The sequence below is a fragment of the Azolla caroliniana genome, unplaced genomic scaffold (genome assembly GCF_043228905.1).
Source record: "Azolla caroliniana isolate FFs.n. ecotype wild unplaced genomic scaffold, voAzoCaro1.0.p SCAF_13, whole genome shotgun sequence".
Taxonomy (NCBI): domain Eukaryota; kingdom Viridiplantae; phylum Streptophyta; class Polypodiopsida; order Salviniales; family Salviniaceae; genus Azolla; species Azolla caroliniana.
In genome coordinates, this window is record NW_028230448.1 from 10,192,009 (window position 1) to 10,214,346 (window position 22,338).

Sequence of the window (22,338 nt, forward strand, 5' to 3'; positions counted from 1 at the left end):
AGCATCCGGACGACCCCGTTCCGACTGGCATTCGGCTTGGAAGCAGTCATGCCAGTAGAATTCCAAATTCCTAGCTTAAGAATACAGGTTAAGGAGCGGTTAAGCGAGAAGGAATCCGAACGAATCCGGCTGGCGATGCTGTTGGAACTGGAAGAAAATCGAATAGCCAGCCTGCTACAGCTAGAACTAGAGCAAAGGAGGAGGAAAGCCTTCGTAGACCGACACCGGCGGGGTAACGAAAAGGAATTCGAAGTCGGGAAACCAGTATTGTTGTTCCAGACACGGATGGGGAACATGCCGGGGAAATTGCGATTTCGATGGACCGGACCATTCTGGATCACAAAGGAGTACAATGGGTCTTACCAGCTCGGGACGTTGTCAGGAGAAGTTGTGGGCAAATGGGCAAATGGGTTTCGCCTAAAACCGTATAAGGGGCACATGCCAGCTAACCCCTTCAAGCAAGACCCGGACATCCTGAATGGCGAGGAACCGACACAGATCCGGAGAACCGAGGAGCCGACACCGAGACGGAACAACGAGGAACCGACAACAGTACACACCGACCCGAACACATCGGGGGGAACCGAACAATGATGCGGCACATGGGTGAAAAAAAATAAAAATAAAAAAATAAAAAAAATAAAAAAAATCAAGTCAAGTAATAAAAGCAAATCATAATTAAGAAAAGCAATAAAAGAGAGGATCAAGAAAATCAAGGTAATGATGAAGGAAGTAGTTACAACCGTCACACGGGTGCACGAGCTATTTAAAGCACAGAACGTGGGGGGCCGATGTACAAGATTTAACATGCGCGGCAATCAAGGAGTCATAATGACAGACACGTAGGAGATTCGACACACGCGGCAAAGAAGCGCAAGCATGACACGCGGCAGCAAAGGACAGACATGCTATTCATGACAGAGCATGCGCAGGCGCCAAAAATAGGACATGCTATTCGAGGCAGAGGACGTGCAGGCGCCAAAATTAAAGAGTGACATGCTAATTATGGCAGAAGATACGCACGCGCGAAAAACAGGAAAAGGCGGCTCGAGGGAAACGCCACTATATAAAGGAAAAACCGGAGAAGGGTTCACTTTTTACGAATTTTCCCACAAGCAAACGCAGGCTCAAGACAGCGAGATCCGACGCGCAGAACACCCACACCCCGACCTCAGACCACAGGCAGCAGCAGAGGAAGAAGAAGCGATGGCACTGTCGGAAGAAGCGCGACAATGGCTGATGGAGAACGGATTAGGAGGGCTGCTGCGGGTCGCCGACGCTCCGCCACACAAGGAACCAGAGCAGGCGGCAACAGCAGTGGACCTGGCAGAGGTCACCGAAGGAGCGGTACAAGCGCTCACCGGGATTGCGGAGGGCGGACTTCAGACAATAGAGCTACCCTCGAGCCAAATATTCTTCGAGTATTTCGGCGAATATTCCCTCAGCAGCAAGGCGTATCGCACACAGGGCGGAGAGAACCTGCTGTTCGGAGAGGTGGCCCGCGCCCTGATGGAGTATGGGTTCGTGAACCCTCGTCCGCCAGCCATAGCCAAATACCGAGCAGCGATCGTCATCGCGACATTCGAAGGCCTGCAGGTGGACTGGCTCCACTTCATTACCGAAGGACTGAAAGAGGCGATCAAGCACTTGGTGGAAGGGAAGAAGCAATGGGCCGGAATATCCCAATGGTTAACCGTGTTGGTCCCACCGGCGTCCCCCATCAAGCACAAGAAAAGAAGTCGGCAGGAGATTACGCCGAAGCAAACTATGAAGCGCCGACGAATCCTAGAGAAACACACTCCAGGATGGACACAGGATGAAGGTCCGTCTGCACCAAAGACGGCAGTACCGGAACCGACGGCGGCGGAGTTCGAAGAACAAAGAAAGGAACAAGCGCCGGAGCAAGAGAAGAGGCCGGAGAAACAGCCGGAAAAACAGCCGAAGCTAGGTACGCCTGCTCACACCGACGAAGGCAGAACAAAGGCACAATGGCTAAGGTGGTTGTCAGGGCAGTTGTCGGGAGTGGCAGACCAGATGGAGAAAGAGGAGGAGCAAAGGGAACAAGTGACCAGGATGACGACTAAGGATATGGTCATGCTCTGGGCACACTTACATGAGCTGCAAGAAGAGCTAGCACAGGCAAAAGAAGGCAGCCGACAAGCACAAGATGGCACCGAGCCGGTCGGGACATCAGAAAAGCAAGCCGAACCAGAAACGGAGAAGGCCTTGCAAACCGGCCCTGAGACCGAGAAGTTAATAGCAACTTTGAAAGAAGAATTACAGGCTCAGGAGGCATTGAGAGATAACGAAAGGGAATAGCGGAAGTTGGTAGAAGAGGACAGACGGCGAATGGAGGAAAGCCTTCGCCGAAGCGAAGCCACCAATGACCGACTACAAGAAGAAAACGGGAAGCTGCAAAAGGAAAAAGATAGGCTGCGCCGACGAATGGAGCAGGAAATCGAGCGGTTGCGAGAGGAACTCCGACAACAAAAGGACCGGGATGATCGGTTGCGAGATCAGGCGAACCGACGCCTAAAACAGAAGACGGAGGAATTCGACCGACTATTTAAGGATTATAAACAGGCCACGTCGGACATCAAGAATCAGGCAGCAACGTACGACCGACAGATAGAGAAGCTGAAAGAGCAGCTCAAGGAACACCGCTTGGAATTGTCCAAAGCAAGGGAGGAAGTATCGGCGGAGAAGACCTTGACGTCGGAACAAAGAAAGGAGATGGAAGTACTTCGGCAGGAAGTAGGGGAGCTGACAAAGAGCAGGAACGAGGAAAAAGTGAAGTCGACTTTCGAAATTAACAAATGGCGGAGTACCTGTGACAAGCAAAAAGCCGACTATGAAGCTCAAGCTCAGTTAATGGCCGACATCATCAAACGGATAAGGAAGGAAAAACAAGCAGCTTCGGAACAGGCTAAAGCAGGGGTTGGCCGAATTAAGTTCATCATGTCAAGTTGGAGTACCCGAGCTCGGGCCAGCATAAATGAAAGCACGGAGAAGCTCTGGAGGGAATGGGCACAACAGGCAGCTGAACTGCAGACACTCCGAGCTGATGCAGAAAATCGGAAGAAAACCGGAGATGGGTTCTATAAAATGGACGAAGAAAGTATCGTCAACATCCGGGAAGAACTGTCGGAGGATTTCTATGCTCTAGCAGAAGAGCATCTCAAGGAAATCCGAGGGTTAGTAGAGAGGTTGGATGACGGGCAGCTCGAAACCCAACTAGAATTGGAAGGGTACGAGAAGGACCGATTGCGACAGGAAGCCGAGGGACACACAACGCCGATCTCCATCAGTGAGGGCGAGCGACCGGCTGAAGAGGACCCAACCGACAACGCACCCCGACAAGAATTACCCGAGGAAGAACTTCCGGAGCAAGAACAGGTTGACGCCGGGGATGATGCAGAGTGGAGACAGGGAAGTACCGAATCCGGGGAGGAAAGGACACAACTAGTGGAAACCGGAGAGAGCGATACCGGGAACGGAACGGAGGTAGAGCAGGACAGACCCGGACAGGATACAAAAGAAACACCGGTACCACCGGTACAAGCAGAGTCGGAGCAGCACGATGCGAAAAGGCAGCCAATCCAATCGGAAGTCGGAGACGGCACAGGCAAGACAACACTTGAAACCTCTGAGCGGAGTTTGCTGGATATTTTGGAGGAAGACTGAAGCCGGCTGTGGGTTCGAAGTGCAACGCACTTTCCCACGGGCGTGCCATGTGTTGGCCGGTCAGAAGAAGGCAAATGGGAAAGCAAAGATGAATCGGAGTCGAAGCGGATAAATAGATAAATAGAATTATTAGGAGGGACGGATCCGGTAGTTGTAACCGATCCGGATCCGAACCGATTCGGTTTCGGTTAACGGTTGCCTAAGAGCACCGATTGTAATCTGGCCGGATGCCTATAAAAGGATCCGATGTTTTGTAATGAAGTAACGAAGAATTAATATAGTCTTGCTTATGCTTATTGATCTTATCTTCGTTTGTGCTTAAGTGTAATTATCATACGCGTGTATTAACATCCTACCTCTACCACCCCTTTGGAGAAGTGTCAGATAGACACCTGTGTTGCGGCTAGTCCAGCCATACATACAACAAGGACAAGGTATTGAAGCTAGCGACGGAAGAGACGAGAGTCGAGAATTTGGTCGACCTCATATTCTTCTCCGGTTGAGAGTTGGATTGGTGGTGGAGGAGATGGGTGTCGACCGGGGATTTCAGATATATGGCAAGGTTCTAGAAGGGAGACATGGAATACATTATGAATACGAAAGTGGGATGGTAGCTCTAAGCGGACAGCCATGGAACCAATTTTCTCAATGATTCGGAAAGGGCCTAACTTCTTGTAATCAAGCTTCGAACAAGGGCAACTGGTGGCAATATTGCGACGGAGAAGCCAAACAAAGTCTCCTACCTCGAACCGGGGAGCATCTAAGCGATGATGGTCAACTTGCTCCTTGTAGCGTTCACCAGCAAGGGTGAGCTCCAAGGAAAGATTGTGATGTACATCCTCCAAGAGACGTGCCTGGTCCTCCACAGAAGGATTGATAGCGTCAGAGGGAAACGAAATGTTGAAGCGGGGATGGAGACCGTCGTTGGCGAAAAATGGAGTAATTCCCGTAGATGCATGCAGAGAGTTGTTGTAGGCAAACTCGGCAAGTGAGAGAAGGTCAACCTAGTTGTCTTGTTGGTAGCTAAGAGAGCACCCCAATTATTGTTCCAAGATTTGGTTAACCCGCTCTGTTTGTCCATCGGTTTGCGGATGATAAACGGAAGATAGATTCATAGTACAACTGAAGGTTTGCAAAAGGCGCCACCAGAAATTGGAAACAAATTGTGGTTCTAGATAAGAAGTGATATCATTTGGGAGTCCATGTAGTCGAACCACATTTTTGAAAAACAAATCGGTTGTCTCCTCTCCGGTAATGGGTTTGGCACATGGAGCAAAATGAGTCATCTTGGTGAAGCGATCGACCATGAAGAATACCGAGTCATAACCACCAACAAAGGGAAGGTCAATGATGAAATCCATGGAAAGAGAGGCCCAAGGCCGTTTGGGGATTGGGAGAGGGCGAAGGAGACCATATCGTCGATGATGAGATGCTTTAGAGTGAGCACAAACATCACATGACTTAACGAACTCTTTGACCAACAGTATCCCCGAGATATCAACTCCAAGGTTTTCACAATGCCAAAATGACCAACAAGTGGATCATCGTGACACTCCTGAAGCACCCTTGTCCGACAAGGACCTTCTGGGACATACAAAAGATTATCTCGAAACAAAAGATTATCTTGAATTGTAAAACGAGCTAAATCAGGTCTTCTAGGTTCATGGGAGGGGTTTGTGATACTTGCCTTGACCTCTATGGCGAACTTGTCAGTTTTTAGTGGCTTCTGCTATTTTCTTGAGCAAGAGTCATCCCGGAGCAAGCAAGTCGCGAAGTTGTAGAATTGGTTAGGCTTTAACAAACTCTGGGATTGCTAAACATAGGCTTCATCCTCCAGAGTGAGCTCGAACTCAGACGGACGGGATAAGACATTGGTCGTTGTGTGTTGAGGGCCAGGTTGAAAGATTATCTCAAAATCATAGTCTGCCAAGAAGGTCGACCATCGCGCCTGTCTACGATTTAAGGTTCATGTGGTAGAAAAGTATATTAGATTTTTGTGATCGGTAATCACTTGGATACGGTGTTGCGCCCTGGCTAAATAGGATCTCCATTCTTCAAAAGTAGCAATAATAGTGAGAAGCTCCTTGTTGTATATGGGGTAGTTGATTTCTGGGGTCGTGAATTTGCGGGAGTAGTAAGCCACTAGGTGAAGCACACCGACCTCATCTGGCTAGGAGAGGATCGCCCCAATGGCGAAATCGGAAGCATCCATTTTGACTTGGAAAGGCTTAGTTGGGTCAGGATGTAAAAGGACTGGTGCCATGGTAAAGACTTGTTTCAGCAAGTCAAATGCCTTTGGGCAACTATTGTCCATTCAAAAGTAGCATCCTTGCGGGTAAGAGCAATGAGAGGTTGTGCGATCACTGAGAATCCTTTGATGAAGCAACAATAAAAATTGGCAAAACCAAGGAATGATTGCACATCTTGTACCCGAGTTGGGACAGCCCACTCTTGGATAGTCTTGACTTTCCGTGTGTCCATTGTGATTCCCTGTGTCGAAATGACATCCCCAAGAAACTCTACAGAAGTATGATCAAATTCACATTTTTCACTTTTAGCGTAGAGTCTGTGCTCGCGAAGTTTGGCGAGGACTAACCTCACATGTCGAGTATGCTCCTTGATGTTCGAAGAGAAGAGCAAGATATCATCTAGATAGATCACAATAAAGTGATCTAGATATTCTCGGAATATGTCATTCATCATATGTTGAAATACTGTAGGAGCATTAGTGAGGCTGAAAGGCATTACCTTATACTCGAAATGTCCGTAGCACATTCTAAAGGTGATTTTCCATTCATCTCCAGGTTTGATCAATACCAAATTGTATGCTCCCAGTAGGTCAATCTTAGAGAAGATCTTCCCAATCCGGAGTCGATCCAACAGCTCTGGGATGAGAGGCAGTGGGTAGCGGTTGCGAACAATAATCTTGTTTAGACCCCGATAGTCGATGCAGAGGCGTAAGGATGCATCTTTCTTTTTCACGAACAAAATAGGAGCTCCTGTTGGTGATTTTGAGGGTTGAATAAAACCCTTTTCAAGGTTCTCGTCAAGATACGTTCGGAGTGCCTGAAGTTCTGGTTCCGACAACCCAGAAATTGGGCCAAAGGGAGGACTGGCACCTTCTTGCAAATTGATCGGACAATCGTAGCGTCGATGCTCAAGCAAGTGATCAGCATTCTTTTTTCAAATACTTCCTTGAAGTCTTCATACTTGGATGATAGTGAGTCAGTAGTTGTCCTGATTGGATTGCTCGACGAGGCACTATGCACTATTTTCCTTGTTGTGGCTGGGATGTGAGCATCCACCTTGGAGCTTATTCCTACATTAATGGGAGGGTGAGCGCCTGCATCAACATGAGATATTGCTTGCACCTCCGAGCTGGTTTGGGAGAAAGTAATCGAGTGATTGCGCCAATCAACAAGTGGATTCTATACCTTCAGCCAAGACAAACCGAGGATGACCGGATGTCGCGGTGAAGTGATAACATAAAACATTAAGGCCACTTGGTGGTCCCAGAGTTGTAAGATAAGTGGGATAGTGGCTTCGGTGACTACTCCCGAAGAAAGCATGCGCCCATCGATAGCTTCCACTAGGATTGGCTTGGACAATCGGACAACCAGGAATTTGTGTTTACGAATGAACCTTTCGTCCATAAAACACGTTGTTGCCCTAGAATCTAGAAGTGCTAAGGATCTAATTGAAATCGACTTGAAATGGATGCTTACCGGAAAGGAGAAATCTTTTGTCGATGTAGTCGAACTATGGGAGCGACACGAATGCGGATTGCCCAACAACAAGGCTCCTACTATAGTTGGACACCGTCTTTGTCCTATTGTTGGGGTCTTCTTGTCGTATTAATTGTAGATATTAGTGGTTGATTATTCTTGGTTGGGCAAAAACGAATGAGATGGGTGGATGCACCACAATATAAACATAGTCCGTTTGTTCGGCGATACCTTCGCTCAAACAACCAATTGTCACAACTAATTGCTTGCATGATGGCTTGCGACAATGATGTAGGCTCCGGAAAGTTGAGTAGTAAATTTTTAATCTCGCTTCGACAGCCCCGACCAAAATGGTCGCAAAGAGCTTGACCATCCCACTGAACATCACATGCTAATTGTCTAAATGCAGAGGCATAAACAGATACCGGACGCATACCTTGATGTAATGAATAGAGTTTAGTGATGGCAGTTGGATGTCTGTCAGTATCCCCAAATGTTTCCTCAAACTTTGCCAGAAAGGCAGGAAAATTTTGTAGAAGTGGTGATGAAGTTTTGACCAATGGTGCAAACCAAGCTTGTGCAGTTCCGGACAGAAGGGTCCCAATGAGACCAACTTGATGAAAATCATCCGCATACCGTTGAGACTGTAGTTGGATAATAAGCTTGATCTGATTTATGAACCCTCGGAAGTGCTTCCTCGTGCAATCGAACTTGTCAAGTAAATTAATATTGGGCTCCATACTTGTAGTGGGATGGGAAGGAGTTGGAGAAAGCCTAGACAAGGAACCAGGCTCTATAGGTAGAACATTTGTTGATGTAGGAGGAGAGTTGTTTTTCTCTTTGAGTTCCATCTATGTTCCAACTTGAAGCTTCCGTAACAATTCCCGAAGGTTGTCATTCTCAAGTTGAAGTTGATGCATGGCTTCCATGACGTTATTTATTCTATCGGTAAGATCCGACATGTTGAGGCTTAGAAAATGGGAATGTGAACAAACTGTCACGAACGGGTGGAATGAGGCTAAGTACTAAGGGAGAGCGAGAGCATAAGCAAGATCGCAAGAATGTCAAGGACAAGTAGACGAGGCTCAATATTAAGAGATAGCGGTAGAGAGAGCATAGACAAGAGAACAAGAAAGAGAGAGGATAGACAAATAAAAAAGAACTTTATATGCTTTCGTAACTGGTGTTTTTCACCTTGATTGTAATCAATGTGCACCCCAATATTTATACAAGAATGTGGAGATATGCATGAAAGCTAGAAGATTTGTAGAGAGTGCAAGAAGATGCATTCTCTAGAAGGTTCTTGAAAGTTCTAGTGATCAATCTATACTGAAATAAGTTGAGTCTTCACAATACAATAATGCATAGATGGATGTAGCTCAATAACTAAGGTTGCCCAATAAGAGCAGAGAAGGTCATGGGTTCAACCCCCACCATTTCATGTGACATCTTGTCTATGACAAGTAGCGGTAGAGTTCAGGAAACTTGCCAAGAACCCTAAGTGGTTATCCTCTAAGTTTTAGAGAGTGTTGTAGCCGTTTTCTGTATTCTCTATTTGTATAGTGGATCTCTGTTCCGTGGTTTTCCCTATTTAGGGTTTCCACGTAAAACTGTCTGATTTACGATCCCATCCCTTCATACTTTCCCTATTCGAAGATGGATAAGTGTCATGATATGGCAAGATTGGAACCCATGACCTTATATTACATGGGTCAAGCTCTTGACCATTAGACTATATGTTGTAATACGAAGAATATTATTTTCATTTAAGTTTTACTATAGAAAATTGATGTATATTCCAAATTTCTTTGGAACATTCTAGAAACTTCAGGAGTACTCCTGAGAACACTATAAAAGGAGGCACAAGGCATTATTTCGAACCAAATCGGTTCAACGCCAGTCTTAAGCCTCCTAGCTACTATTGTATATTCTCTTAATATAATATATATATCTTTTGTTATCATCATTCTCTCTCTCTCTCTCTCTCTCTCTCTCTCTCTCTCTCTCTCTCTCTTTCCTTGTCTCGAGATTTGTACACCTCCCTTAGTACTAATCCTCATCTTTTAGTACTAATTCCTTCTCTGTCTTAGTATTGTTCCTGACAATACTTCTCTGTCTTAGTACTGTTCCTGACAGCTTGAACCAATTTTGGTCTCCTTCCTTCTCTTCCTTTATCTTCTTACTTCTTCCTCACTTCATACTAATCTCTTATTCCTGTTTTCTCTCATATTATGTCCACTTTTAGCGCTCAAGAATATCAATCCGTTTTTTCGGAGTTGGAATGCGTGAAAGAGAAGTTTCTTGCATTGGAACAAGAAAATCAATGACTATTGGGGGAGCTTCAACAAATCTCCTTAGAGAAGCAGCAGACGCAACAACAACATGGGGAACTAGCATTACGTGAGCAACAACTCAAATCAACCATAGTCGTGATGCAACAATAAGGATCCAGTATGCAAGGGGTTCATAAAGAATCCAAGATCGGCCTTCCCATGAAACTCGATGGAACGCAATCGCAGTTTAGAGGATTCCTTAATCAGGTACGATTAGTCATTCAAATGCATCCTTCCCGATATCCCACCGATGCATCACGAGTGGGTTTAGTAGGCACATTGTTAAATGGCTTAGCTTTGTCATGGTTCGCTCCGTTGTTAGAAAAGGAATCTCCTTTACTAAACAATTTTGAAGAGTTTTTAAGTGAGTTTAAAAGCCTGTTTTGGAGATACTGACAACATAAGGACATCAATCAACAAAATCTGACGATTACGTCAAGGTGATCGTTCAGCCTCCGCATACGCTGCAAATTTCCGCCTTGTCGCCTCCGATATCCCCTGGCATGACCAAGCACTTATGGAGCAATTTCGTTATGGTCTACGCAACGATATGTTATCTTTCCATTCCAATAATCTTTCTTCAATTGCAATTCTTGTTAGCTGTCAGGATTAGTATTGAAACAGAGACGAAATTAGTACTAAGAGAGAAATATTAGTAACGATGTCAAGGATCTACTCTTGACCTTGCCCGAAGAACCAAAGTCATTGATAGAAACAATCAATCGCGCGGTGAGATGCGACAACCGTCTTTTCGAACAACGTTCAGAACGTCAATTCCAGATGCCAAGGGCAAGATCAGAGCCCACCTACGCCTCAATGGTAGTAAAACCTTTTCCAAGGGAGTCATATAATGTGTCTCCAGTGAATACTCCAACTCCGATGAAATTTGACACTACACGTCGTCATGGACCATTATCGGAAGAAGAAATGCAGCGACACCGAGCAAAACAACTATGTTTTTATTGCAGTGGACCAAGGCATATTGCAGTGAACTATCCCCATAGTCCAAGAAGACAGGTGAACCAAATAGTTGCTAGTTCTAATTGTACTAAACCCGAGCCTATTTCAGTAGGAATATCTGATAATGCTAATAGTGCTAATAGCCCAAATCTATCGAACAAATTTGATGTCCTTAGTCAGTTAGAAGAAGAGTTAAACGACTAAGTCCAGCCAAAATAGGAGCTGTTTGGTTGGACAACCCTAGATCTGTGCAGCCCATTAGTGGTTCCATTCCCTCTAAGCAAGTTAGCATTGTATTCTTAGCCCAAGTAACAGTTAGTACTAAAAGTACCTCTCCAGTACATGTCTCAGCACTCCTAGATTCCAGAGCTAATTCGTGCTTCATGGATAGGAATTTTTCCCAAGCTCATCAGATATCCCTAAGTAAACTCCCATGTCTAGCCTCTATAGTAGTCATTGATGGTCGTCCCATTGCTTCCGGAAATATCGTAGAAGAGTTAGAGCCCGTTAATATTGTCCTAGATAATTTAGCGTGTGTAGTATCCTTTAATATAATTAGTATCCCAGAACATCCTGTTATGTAGACGTAGCACATCCCATTGTTTTGGGATTACCATGGTTCGAATTACATAACCCAGACATAGATTGGAGAACAAGAGAAATCTGGTATCGACAAACCCGAGGATCTACTCATAAGATTGCAGCCATTTCGCTACATCAGTTGCATGAGGAAGGACACAAGGAAGAAATGTTTCTCTTCCTAGTATTAGTAAAACTCTCCAACACCACTAAAGAGGAGACCATTGTTCAACTTCCAAAGAAGTATCGTCATTATGCTGATGTGTTCAATAAAGTACAAGCCAATACACTTCCTCACCATCGACCGTATGATTTCCCCATCGATTTACAACTAGGAAAAGAGCCACCATGGGGATCGATCTACAATTTGTCACCAACCGATCTAGAAGTCCTTCGAACCTATATAGAGGAGAATTTGGCAAATGGTTTCATTCGACATTCGAAATCTCCAGCCAGCACACCCATTTTCTTTGTCAAGAAAAAGGATGGATCACTTCATCTCGCCGTAGATTATCGTGGCTTGAATAAGGTCACCATCAGGAATAGGTGCGCACGTCCCCTTATCTCAAGTCTTTTAGAATGGATCAATGGTGCAAGGTTCTTCACAAAGATTGACTTACGAGGAGCATATAACCTCATACGGATCTGTCCAGTGGATGAATGGAAGACCACGTTTCGCACAAGATATGGGCACTTCGAGTATACGTTCATGCCATTCGGCCTCACTAATGCGCTAGCAGTCTTCCAGCACATGGCAAAATATATATTCAGAGATCTCTTGGATGTTTTTTTTATCATCTATTTGGATGATCTACTGGTTTATTCGAAGACCCAAGAAGAGCATGATTCTCATGTACTATTAGTACTAAAACGATTTCGAGAACATGGTCTTTATGCAAAGCTAGAAAAATGTAGTTTCGAGTGCAACCAGGTAGAATTTTTGGGCTATGTCATTTCCTCGGAAGGTATCTCCATGGATCCATCTAAGGTCAAAACGGTGGTAGAGTGGTAGACTCCGCGTTCGTTGTGAGATGTGCAATGCTTTTTAGGCTTTGCCAATTTCTACCACAAGTTTATACAGGATTACTCAAAGCTTGTTCTGCCTCTCACATAGCTCACCAAAAAGGGACAATCGTTCGTTTCATTTGAAGAAGCAGACATGGCTTTTGAGAGTCTTAAGAAGGCATTTACATAAGCTCCTATTTTGGCTCATGTTGATCCGGAAAAACCATTCATCATTGAAGCAGATGCGTTGGATTTCACATAAAGTAGCATTCTGTCACAACAAGGCGATGATAAAAAGCTCCATGTTGTGGTTTTCGACTCACGCAAGTTTGACGCCGCCGAAATCAACTATGAAATTCATGATAAGGAGCTATTAGCAATAGTGGAATCTTTTACACAATGGAGGCATTTTCTAGAGGGATCTTCTCATCAAGTTAGCGTATTCAGTGATCACAAAAACCTTGCCTACTTTCAGAATGGTCGTGTGTTAAATCGACGTCAAGCTCGGTGGGCCCAACGCCTCACGTGTTTCGACTTCAAAATTACATATCATCCAGGGAAGCAACAAGGGAAGGCAGATCCATTATCATGGCACTCATATCTAGCACTACGTCCTAGCAAGCCAAGTTTCGATAACCAAAAGTAAGTAATCCTGGAACCAGCACGACTCAAAGCAACGCAGGTCTTCGGTATGCCCTTGGATTCCCATGTTATCGATACCATACGTGAGGACTTGAAGACTGATGCTTTCGCCCAAGCCATTCTAGCACAAATTGATCCCTCTCGAGCATCTTGTTCACAGTCGCCACAACCAGGTACGGACTATCGACAATTCGAATGTCATGATGGATTACTATTCTTTAAGAAATGCTTGTATTGTTCCTAATGGTTATTGTCGCCTTCGAGTGGTCCAAAACTATCATGACACATATACAGTTGGGCATTTTGGTAGTACTAAAACAGTAGATTTAGTACAAAGATCATTTTGGTGGCCCCATATGCGACAATTTGTCGAAGATTTTGTTCGGACTTGTGATACATGTTGCAGAGCAAAAATGCCAAGGCATCATCCATATGGTTTATTAGAACCATTACCACTTCCAAGTAAGTCGTGGCAATCCATTGCTCTAGATTTCATCACAGATCTTCTGATCTCTAAAGGATTCAATGCGATCTAAACAGTAGTAGATCGATATACGAAGATGGCCCATTTCCTGCCATGTACTAAGGAAATCTCTAGTGAGGAAACCGTCGAAACTGTCATGCGTGAAGTATGTCGGCATCATGGCCCTCCCAATAGTATCATCAGCGACTGTGGACCCCAGTTCGTCTCGAAATTCTGGAAGCACCTCTTTAAAATACTCAAGGTCACTTGTAACCTCTCCTCCGGCTACCACTTGCAAATAGACGGCCAAGCAGAATGAACAAATCAAATGCTGGAGCAGTATCTTCGGTGCTTTCTAAGCTATCATCAAGATGACTAGGCGGATATTGTCCACTTCGCCGAATTTGCGTATAATAAGTCTGTCCACTCATCGACAAAGGTTACACCATTTTATGCTTATACGGTTTGTCACCCCCGGTGTTGTGTATTTGAAACCCTAGAGTTACCCACAAATCCTTGCGCAGAGGATCGTTTGGAGTGGTTATGCAAGATATAAGTGGATTTATCTACTCATCTACATCAAGCTCAACAAACACACAAGGTTTACGCGGATCGTCATAGGCTTCCATCTAGATTTAACATTGGAGATCGGGTATGGCTACTATGATGACACACCAAGACTAGTCGCCCATGCGAGAAGTTGGATTATCGGCAATTAGGTCATTTCTGTATTATCGGAAAAGTTAATGATGTCGCTTTTCGTCTCGATCTACCTCCACAACTTCGGATACATCCGGTGTTTCATAGTTCTCTCCTCGAACCCTATCAAGACAACACCATCCTAGGCCGTATTAAATAACCTCCACCCCCGATCGAACTTGAAGACGGACCTGAGTATGAGGTTGCCGCCATCCTCGATTCCAAGATTGTTCGCAACAAGCTTTACTATTTAGTTGATTGGCTAGGATATAGTTCCAACGAGCGTACTTGGGAACCAATAGAGAATGTGACCAATGCTCGTGCTCTTCTTGAAGACTTCCATCGTCAATATCCAGAGAAACCGGGTCCTCAATCCAAAACGACTCGTGACACTCGTTGTTTTAAAAGAAAGATAGTGTCTTGTTATGGCAAGACTCAAACCCATGACCTTATATTACATGGGTCGAGCTCTTGACCATTAGACTATATGTTGTAATATGAAGAATATTATTTTCAGTTAAGTTTTACTATAGAAAATTGATGTATATTCTAGATTTCTTTGGAACATTCTAGAAACTTCAGGAGTACTCCTAAGAACACTATAAAAGGAGGCACAAGGCATTATTTCGAACTAAATCGGTTTAACGCCAATCTTAAGCCTCCTAGCTACTATTGTATATTCTCTTAACATAATATATATCTTTAGTTATCATCATTCTCTCTCTCTCTCGCTCTCGATCTCTCTCTCTCTCACTCTTTCTTTCTCTCGAGAGTTCTACACCTCCATTAGTACTAATCCTCATCTTTTAGTACTAATTCCTTCTCTGTCTTAGTACTGTTCCTGATAGTACTTCTCTATCTTAGTACTGTTCTTGACAATAAGGTTTTGTAGTTTAATGCAACATATGGAGTATAATGTGTGATGTGTGAGCCTCCACATTTTTCATATCTCCTAATACATTAACATGGAAAAAAGGCACACAAATCTTTTTTCTTTTTTCTTTTTTGTCCAAAAATCTATGGATGTGCGTGTTGTATGTGTTGTATCCTATCTTCCGAACCATTTTTCCATATCAACTTACATCCCACCATAACACAAAAATTTGTTTTATATTTCGTGTGGATTTGTTATTGTTTTAGGAAGTCGATGTGAGGGATTTTTTTGAACCTCAAACATGTATTCAAATTTCAATAAATCTTATTGAAGACGATTTGAATGGGACATGATAAGAGAGAGAGAGAGAGAGAGAGAGAGAGAGAGAGAGAGAGAGAGATGAAAGCTAAGCTTAGTGGTTTATTATAGAACAAAACGAAGAACTTTATCTTGTGTGAACGATTATGCGAATCCATATTGAGGGTTAGAGTGATTGATTGATCGATTTTGAAACAATATTCTCGATTAACCTCGGGAGAAACAACAACGCGGCACGCAACGATTGTGAGCGAGCATATTCGTATTAAAGCAGAATATTGTGTCATGTGAACCGAAAGAGTGCACTACTTTTCTTAGATGATGATGATGGTGATGATGATACGATGATGGCTTTATATCGATCTCGAGGAATTAGGAAAAGATGTTGAAAGGGATGGATGGCTTTATGTGTATATGTGTGTGAGAGAGAGAGAGAGGGAGAGAGAGAGAGAAGAGACAGAGAGAGAGAGAGAGAGAGAGAGAGAAGAAAAAGAGAGAGAGAGAGAGAGAGAGAGAGAGAGAGAGAGAGAGAGATGTCATTGGAAACGTATTGAGATCTAAGTGATGATAATAAGAAAAAGCAAAGTAAGTACATACTAAGGGAAGCGGTTTGAAGGAGGAAGAAGAGCAGATGCATATACACTACATATTCAGAGACATACATTCATTCATATATATATATATATATATATATAATCTAAATCTCTTAATGAATGGATGGATGTTAACTTCTTCTTCTTCTTCTAGTGATGGCAAAATAGTCCCCCAAATGGCGACAACGCCAACTCATCCCCCTCACACACACGAACGAGCGGCACGTTCCATTTGCTGGTCCACACGTGCGCCTTCCCACAAAACGACAAAACAAACCACCCCCCCCTCCCAAAAAAAAAAAAAAAGCTAATGCTCCCTTACGTCAGGAAAATGGCGAGCGCCGCCCATCGCAGTTGCGGAACGGAATGGCGGCGCGGCGCGGCGGGGCGGGCGGCGCTATTTCCTTCTTCTTACATACATAATCCTATATATATATATATATCATCCTCATATAATGGCGGTGGCGGAGGATCAATCCATCCATTCCATTCCATCATGACTATGAATTGGTGGAGAAAGACCTGTCAAGCAGTTTCTGTTCGTTAACAGCAGCAGCAGCCGCCTCAGCCTCCTCTCCAATCCTCAACCCAAGAACCTCCATGGAGTATGATCTCCTCATACTCCTCCCATGCTCTTCACCTGCATTCGCCATCTCAGTCCCTGCCCCCGGTTCAACTGCCCCCCACTGCCGCCGCCGCCGCTCCTCCTCCTCAACCTCCACTTGTTGATCATCCTCTACCTGGCTCGCCGCCGCCGCCGCCTCCACGTCTCGAGCTCTTGCCCCTTCACCACTACCCTCCTCTAAATTCTCATGATGACTCCCACGATGTTGACTGTATTGCCTGCCCCACGATCTGTTGGATCCCCCACCCCGGCTGGAACCGCCTCCGCCGCCCCATGAACCCCCCAAGGACTGTATGAGCGCCCACTTGCCAGAGGCTTGCTTGAGCAGAGAGCGGCGGCAGATGGGGCAGGTGGTGTGGCGTTCCAGCCACTGCGCGATGCAGTCGGGGTGGAAGAAATGCTTGCACTTGGGGAGCTGCCGGAGGAGGAGCATGACGTCGCCCTCGCCTCCCTCCTTCTTCTCCTCGAAGTCCGACAGGCACACCACGCACTCATTGCAGCCTTTCCTCCTCACAGACGCGAAGGTGACGAGAGGGTAGGTCTCCACCACTGCGGGGTCTACCCCACCACCACCACCACCACCACCACCACCAACACCATGGCTGGCCGCCACTTCTTCCATGTCCGCCGCCGGCCGCCGAGCCAGGCGGCGCAGGATCACGCCGCCTCCGCCCCAGCTCCACGAATCATCATAAAAGCCCGCCTCCTCCTCCTCCTCCTCCTCCGTTCCGTACGAACGCCCTGCCCTATTTCTGCCGGAAGCCGCAGCATTACTACTACATCGGCGGATGTAGACAGCAAAGAAGCCCATGAAGAAGAAGGCGACCAGTAGGACCAGGAAGATGATGATCATGGATGGGCTGAATTGGGCGGCCGCATAGTAAACTGGATTCGTGCTCGATCTGCTACTGCTGCTGCTGTTGTTGTTGCTCTCATCTGGGTAGTACAATGGAATGGAGGAGGGATAAGGAGCAGCCGCTGCTGCTGCTGCTGCTGCAGGGGTGTCCGGTGGCGGCGATGGAGCCACCATTTCCGCCAACACCAGAGCAGAAGTATGATTACTGCTAGCTTTGGCAGCCATAATATGTGGTTGGTAGTAGAATTGGGCGGGGTTCCTGAGTGGGTTTCTGCAAGCAGAATCTGCATCCAGCTATGGAACTTCAAACCTCAGAGAGAGAGAGAGAGGTTTGAGATCGACACAAACACCCAGCACAGTAACTACACTACTGAGATCTTAGTGCTTATTCAATCAATCAGAAAAGGTGAAGGAGAAGCAGAGAGACAGAGAGAGAGAGAGAGAGAGAGAGAGCGCTCCATTGATTCTCAATATATGATTATTATTATTATTTGCGTAGTGCGCCTTTCGTTACTACTAGTACTTACAATATATATATAGAGATATAGATATAGATATGTATTATATAGATAGCTATATGTATATGTTTATATGTCCATGGAGTCTAGTAGTAGTAAGAGATCTAATATGTAATGAAGAACATGATGTTTGCTCACTTTGTTGTTTATTACCATAATCTATCCCACTTCTTCCTATGCATTGAGATTAGCTAGGCATTTCAATCTATACATGACCACAAGGTTGCACCATAGAACTCTAACCAAGATAGAATTTTCTTTGCACTGGATTTGCCTCATCACTTGAGGTCGTCAATGTTAAATCTAGGTGAAGCGAAACCTTATTTAGGGGGGAATCTTCGCATTTCTCCTAACAATTGTAAAAGAATAGCGTGTGTGGAAGCATAATAGACACAACCGTGTAACACAGATGACGAAGAGAAGGTTTAATGGAAAGCTTTGAACATGACACAACGTATGCAGGAGAGACAGAGAATGAGAGAGAGAGAGAGAGAGAGCAAAACACACAAAAAACTTACATTAAAAAATAACTCTCATACAAGATGCGCTCAATCGGCGCTTTTTATACAAGTCCTTATGGACAGACAGAAGTACTGTCAGAGTACTGACACATACTTCAATGCTCATTAATGAGCCTCCTACACTAACTCCCAAAATTATTCCTTACGAGGAATAACACTCTAACGGCCTCTTGGCTTACGCACCGTTACGGCCTTTGCGCGTACGGTTTTACGCACCCAGTCTACGCACTGGGTTACGCACCCATTTACGAACCCAATGTTGAGATTGTATCTCAACACTCCCCCTCAAGCTCAACTTGAGGTTTCGCTTGCTCTTCCGGGTCTTCACTCCGGCTTCTCTTGGCTTTACGCCTCGCACACGCTCCTCGACCCGTTCGATTCCACGCGCCTCGACCCTTCCGGTCGGCTTGTGTGCTTGTGTGCTTGTGTGGCCCTTCTCAACTCCCTTGCTGTCGTGGTGTTGGCGCTTCTTTCGCTACCCTTTCCTCCACTAGGCCCTCAATTGATTCGGCATGTCCAAATCGAACATTTCGATTGAATCAGTCACTTCTGATTCATTTCCGCTTACGTACGAATTCGTTGTCTCCAATTCGTCTTCAGTCTTTACGCCTTTCACAATGTGAGATCATGTCTTGGTCTTGGCCTTATTGCCCCCTTTTTCAGCTGTCTTCGGCTCTTCCATGCAGTTACGACCCTTGTACTCATCTTCGGCTTCTTCAGCTGACCCAAAATCGAATTCTTCATCCGACTCGGCATCGCGGTGATCAGTTCCGTCGCGTTGATCAGTTCCGCTCCTTTCAAGCTCACGCTCCTGTTCTTGTCTCCCCCTCAAGTTCGGCGTGTCGAGGTGGCACAACCCAAGCACATCCGAGAATTGCCGCAACTTGTCGAGACCAAGTGGTTTGGTGAATACGTCGGCAATTTGCCGACCTGTCGGAACATATGCTAGTTTGACTTCACCGGAGAGGACACGCTCACAGACAAAATGGTGATGCACCTTAATGTGCTTGGTCCGAGCGTGAAATATGGGGTTTTTCACAAGTTGGATGTTGCTAAGGTTGTCGCAATATATCGTCGTCGGAGCGAACACCTCCACATGCAGATCTCGTAATAACCGTTTAGCCAAATGACTTCACATGTAGCGACAACCGCCCCTCGATATTCGACTTCCGTGCTCGACATTGCTACTATTGGCTACTTTTTACTGCTCCACGCGATCGTCGGACGTCCCATTGAGAATGCCTATCCAGATATCTTTAGTGCCCGATACAACAACGCCATGTCTTTAGTATTGTTGACATATCGCAGTATCCTTTGCGCGTACTGAAAAGTGTTCAGTCGTGGGTTGTGACATAAATTGAATGATCAGGCCGATTGGGTGGTTGAGATCCGGCCGAGTGATCGTTAAATAGATTAGGCTTCGGACAATCTGTCGGAACCGTGTCGGGTCGCATGCCTTTCCCGAATCTCGGCGAAGCTTGACGTTTCTATCCCGAGGGGTCGAGATGGGCGTACAATCTACCATCCCGAAGTTGAAGAGCATATTCAACACGTAATGACGTTGGCTGATCAATATGCCTTCGGGGTTGCGGATCACTTCGATCCCAAGGAAGTAATGAAGGTCTCCAAGGTCCTTCATGTCAAATGATGTCGCAAGCTGAGACTTTACGCGGCGAATTTCATCCAGGTCACCAGCGATGACTAAATCATCAACATAAAGTAAAAGACAAACCAGTCCATGTTGACCTTGCCGAACGAACAATGAAGAGTCCATCTTCGATGGCGCAAACCCCATCGCACGCAACCGTTGCGTAATCTTTGCATTCCAAGCTCGCAGATCTTGCTTAAGTCCGTATAACGATTTCTTCAATTGGCACATTGCCGAAGTGTTCTATTCGGATAAGAATCCGGGGGGTTGTACCATGTACACCTGCTCCTCAAGGTCACCTTGCAGGAACACATTCTTCACATCCATATTGATGTAGATACCACCCCTTCGCCACTGCTACGGCTAGCAGAACACGCACAATCGTCATCGTCGTGACTGGCACAAAGGTCTCGTTGTAATCCACGCCATGCTTCTCCGCATAGCCTTTCACCACTAATCGGGCCTTGTAGCAGTTGATAGAGTCGTCGGTGTTATACTTGACCTTATATACCCATCTACATCCGATCGGCTTCACACCCTTCGGTGCGTCGACCAGGTCCCAAGTCTCGTTGTCCGATAATGTGCACATCTCTTCCTCCATCGTGGCAACGCCAGTTTGCGTCTTTCGCCACGTCTTCGTATCTCTCCGGTTCACGCACTTCCACCACTCACATCATGTACGCATAATGGTGTGCCATGTATTTATTATACGTGTATCTCTTTACAGGGTTCTTTAGGCGGGTAGATCGGCGTAATTCGTGATTAGCCAATTTTGCGGCCCTCTCGGTCGACATCAGCCTCTTCCGTGGAGTTTCCTTTTCGATTGGCCCGAAGTCAAATTCGCTCCGTTCTGATTTGGCACTGCCGAACTCGTACTCCGACATCTTCTTCTTCCCCTTCTCTCTACACATAAACCGTCTCCTTGGTTCCTTACGTGGGGACAAGACGGAACTACTCGCCGACTGTTCACACGGTTGACCATCTCGGCTCAACCCCTCACAACCCCTCACTCGACCCACTTAGCCAAAATGAGATCAGACTCCCTCCCAGAGCTCCGATTTCCTTATTGCATGAAGGCATCTCAGCCTCACTGACCTCTTCTTCAGAATTCGGAGTGGAGTCATTGGGTACTAGGGGCAAAGACAAGTACCACGAAGCGGACTCGTCAAACACAAAATCTAGACTTACGCGATCTTGTTTGGTTCGGGGGTTATAGCACTTATAACCCTTTTGTTCGTCCGAGTAGCCAACCAAGATACACTTCTCGGCTTTGGCATCCAACTTCCTCCATTTCTCCTTCGGCACATGCACATACGCGATGCTACCGGAAACTCTTAAGTGTGCTAAGTTCAACTTCTTGCCGAAGTACAACTCATGTGGCGACACTCCTCCATTGGCAGAAGTCCGATTTTGCAAGTAAACAACCGTCCTTACGGCTTCAACCCAATAGAACTTTGGTAGATGCTTCTCTTCAAGCATCGCCCTTGCCACCTCTTCGATTGTCCGATTCTTCTGCTCGGCCATGCCGTTCTACTATGGCGTGTATCTACACGAGAATTCGTGTCGAATTCCCTCCTTCTGTAGATAACTCGTGAATTGGTTGGAGAAGTACTCCTTCCCGCCATCGGACCGTAGGCACTTGATCTTACACCCAGTTTCCCTTTCCGCAAGGCTTTTTACCTTCAACAAACATGTGAAGACTTCACTCTTTTTCGTAGTCAAGCATGCCCAAGTGTGCCGAGAGAAGTCATCGATGAAAGTCACAAAATATCGGCTTCCACCGAGACTCACATTCTGTGATGGTCCCCATACATCCGAATGGATCACATCGAGTGTATTTCGACTCCGGTTACGCTCATTGGGGAATGGAAGTCGGTGATGCTTTCCCAACTTGCAAGCTTTGCAGACTTGGCCCTTTTGGCCACTGAATTTCGGCAAGCCGAAAACAATGTTCTTCGTCTGCATTTCTCAAAGCTTTGGGAAGTTGACATGGCTGAACCGCTTGTGCGACAAGTCGATATTTGATTCGACATTTTGTCCTTTCGCGAACATAGCGGTGCCTACGTCGTTGGTCTCTAGGATAAACATCCTCCCTTCACGGCGCCCTCGCGCGATTATCTTGCCTTCCTCTTCTATGAAGCACCCGAGATGCGTGAATCGAACTTGCATCCCCTGGTCAACGATCTGGCCAACCGACACCATGTTCTTGGTTATTTTCGGGACGGGTAGCACATTCATGAGCTTCCCTTTTTGTCCAACGTGACTAAGGGGAACTTCACCGACATGTTTGATGGT

The 22,338-nt window shown here is 45.8% G+C and overlaps 1 protein-coding gene across 1 annotated transcript; it reads right to left on the reverse strand.

The window, feature by feature from the left end:
* Positions 1 to 16,240: 16,240 nt before the first annotated feature.
* LOC147856078 (uncharacterized) lies at positions 16,241 to 17,823 on the reverse strand. Its single transcript, XM_087329519.1, has one exon. The coding sequence runs from the start codon at positions 17,579 to 17,581 to the stop codon at positions 16,376 to 16,378; it is 1,206 nt and encodes a 401-aa protein (XP_087185645.1). The 5' UTR covers positions 17,582 to 17,823; the 3' UTR covers positions 16,241 to 16,375.
* Between the last annotated feature and the right edge of the window lie 4,515 nt (positions 17,824 to 22,338).